The sequence below is a fragment of the Galeopterus variegatus genome, unplaced genomic scaffold (genome assembly GCF_000696425.1).
Source record: "Galeopterus variegatus unplaced genomic scaffold, G_variegatus-3.0.2 Scaffold54822, whole genome shotgun sequence".
In the NCBI taxonomy this organism is placed as follows: Eukaryota; Metazoa; Chordata; class Mammalia; order Dermoptera; family Cynocephalidae; genus Galeopterus; species Galeopterus variegatus.
In genome coordinates this window covers 1-3,050 of record NW_007780933.1, presented here as the reverse complement: position 1 = coordinate 3,050, position 3,050 = coordinate 1, and the positions used below count along the sequence as shown (strand labels likewise).

The 3,050-nt window shown below is 40.2% G+C and overlaps 1 gene segment (V, D, J or C); it reads left to right on the top strand.

Moving 5' to 3' along the window:
* Positions 1 to 1,066: 1,066 nt before the first annotated feature.
* Positions 1,067 to 1,733, top strand: LOC103584417 (the record flags this gene model as incomplete). The annotated part of the segment is given in 2 exon segments: positions 1,067 to 1,162; positions 1,411 to 1,733. Coding segments are annotated over 2 exon segments (419 nt in total), but the record flags the coding sequence as incomplete, so codon positions are not given.
* Positions 1,734 to 3,050: the final 1,317 nt, after the last annotated feature.

The following is a 3,050-nucleotide window of genomic DNA, read 5'->3' as shown; positions in this document are numbered from 1 at the left end:
AAACAATATCATGTAGAATTAAAAATATACAAGAGAAAAACATATGGCAATAAATCCATTATTTACTCTTTTACATATAACAAAAAGGTCAACTTTCTAGGCTATAATATTTTTTAAAGTTCTAGAAAGGCTGATATAAGTATCTGTTCATGAGTACACTAAGTAGAATACTTTACTAGGTTGTTTTCAGTTGATTCCTTATACCCTTTGACCTCCAAGATATATTTTTAAATGAAAATCATTCAATCTACTTTATAGTCTAAAATAAACCGATTTACTTTATAGCCTGAAATATATATAGTTATATAACCATTGCTAATGTCTTTAAGATACCATATCTTGTATTAGAACATGGGGTGCCTCAGCTCTAGCCTTATGTGACAAGAAAAATGAATTGACTGGGAGTTGGGGACTGGTCGTTCTTTACTCTGAATGGAACCCAGTGGAATGACTTTTCCTGCGAGGGCCTCTGGTGGACACAGCATTGGTTGCAGGACTGAGCAGATGGAGAGACCTTGCCTTATCCACACTGAGGCAAGTTCACTGATTAATTTAGGTTTCCAGCCTTCATCAAGGCTTCATGTTCACCACTCTCATTCTTTTCAGCTCTCGATGACATTTATAGACTTGACTTAAAGGCCATCTACTCAATGGGTTAAATTCCCCTCCCTGTATGAACAAGGCTACCCTGTTTCACTGTTTTGCAAAGCTACTGCTTGCTCTTTCTGACAATGATTAAATCATAAATGCATTAATATTTGAGACAATACAAAATTTTAAGGTAAGGGATCAAAAGAACTCCTGAAACAGCTCACATACTTATGGCAGGGCAACCCCCGTAGATCCCCTAGCAAAGCAGCTCAGACAGACTGGGAGGTGAAGATCAGTGGAACAGGTCATAGAATCCCTTGGGGTATACTTGAGCTGCCCTAGGAAATTTTACTAACTCCTAACCTCACTGGGTGAAATAAAAGCAGGTGTCCTCTTTGAGCACCAACCCAAGCTTTTCTGAGTTTATTTTCAAGTTGACAGACAATAGTCCGGACTCCTCAATACATCCTTAAAGGCAGGCTGTCAGGGCCCCTGAGGAGCAGCCTTCAGCTCAGTTCAGAGATTGGGTCAGGGGCTCCCCTGCTGTGGATCCTGCTGCTCTGGATTACAGGTGAGGAGCTGGAGAGAGACATTTTTCGAACCCATTGTGGCCATCATTGCTTCCTCTGTCTGTGGGTTCTTGGTCACTTGAATTAAGGCGTTTGTTGTAGGTTTTAAATAACCCAGTTATCTTTTATGTTCTGGTTATTCGGAGTGTTGCCTGTGAATGTGGTGACAAGTGTCAACAATGCACTGGGCCTACATTGGGATGGTCTCAGTATATCTGGTACAGTTTATTGTGTATGTTTGTAATGCCAGGCTCCACTGGGGACATTGTGCTGACCCAATCTCCATTCTCCTTACCTGTGACCCCAGAGGAGAGGGCCACCATCTCCTGCACGGCAAGCCAGAGTGTCCATTGAGGAAGATCTAACTTTATTAACTGGCATCAACGGACACCAGTACAACCCCCTAAACTCCTGATCTATGCAGAGGTGAATAGATTCTCTGAGGTCCCAGCCAGGTTCAGTGGCAGTGGGTCTGTGACTGACTTCACCCTCACAATTCACCTTCCGGAAGCCAATGATGCTGCAAACTATTACTGTCAGCAGAGTAATGAGCTTCCTCCTGCAATGCTCTAGGTCTAAGCAAAACCCTCCCAGAGGCTGCTCACTGTGGCTCAGCTCCCTCAGATGCAACCCTCACCTGCGAACCCAAGCAAGTGTCTTTAAGCTTGTTTGTACACCTAGGATAAACTATGAAAGAAAATAATTCTTTAACTGGCATATGTGTATGTGTGTCCCATATTATCCACGTTATAATTTAATAATTTTATTAACAGCAAGAGCTCATGGGTACTGTCTATTTCTCAATACATTTTCTAGATTCAGTAAGTTTTTGCCCAGAGAACAGTTTTTAACTCAAAGGAAACGTTCCTCAGTCATTTCAAATAAAAAGAGTTTCAAACCGTCAAGATTGTTAACTATATATTTTTCAGATACAGACTTACATTCTCACCCGAGTTTTTATTTTTCACCACCCCTGTTTGCTTGAGCTCACAAAAAAATTCTTCTGCAATTGTTTAGATGCTGAAGACTTGTCATTTAGTTATCTTTACTGCTTTGCCTCAGATATCTCTATCTCTGTGTCCTTCCAAAAGTTTAGTTCTCGGTTATGGATTTATTTACTCATCTGTTTTTCCTCATCCAATGCTCATGTCTTTTTTCTATGATACTTTCCATATATTGTGGGCATGGTCTTTTCTCTTCTTCTCTTTCTAATTGCTCTACATTACAGGAAGAAAAGACTACAGAAGCCTGAGTGCACACAGCCAGAATGACGAAAAGTTCAGTTCATACTTCCTTCCTCCATCCCTACCTTGATTTCACTTGGGCATCTGCATCCTCCTCACAGGGAACAGGCAAACTCTGGCAAAATAGTCCTTTGTAACATTTCTGTCAGCTCAGATTCACATTAGTTTCCAAGTTAGTAACTCCGTCTCACTCCACAAGAAATTTTATCATTGCATTGGTTTTCTATTGTTCCACAACAAATTAACACGAATCCAGTGACTTAAAACAACACATATTTATTATCACAATTTCTATGAGTCAGGAGACTGGGCACGGTTTAGCTGGGTCCTCGCCTTAGGTACTCACAGTCTGTAATCAAGGAGATGAACAGGCTATGTTCTCATGTGGAGGCTTGAAGAATTTGTTTTTCATGGACCTTAAGGTTGTTGGTAGAATTATGCTTAGAATATTGAAAAAGTCTTGGAAACAGATGGAGGTAGTGGTTACACAGCATTTTGAATGTAATTAAATCCATGCAATTGTATATTTTAAAGTTCTTAAAGTGGTAATTCTTATGTTACTTATGTTTTTCTACAGTAAAGAAATTAGTGGGAATGCAAAATGGTGCAACCCCTATGGAAAATGGTTTGGAGGTTCCTCAAACAG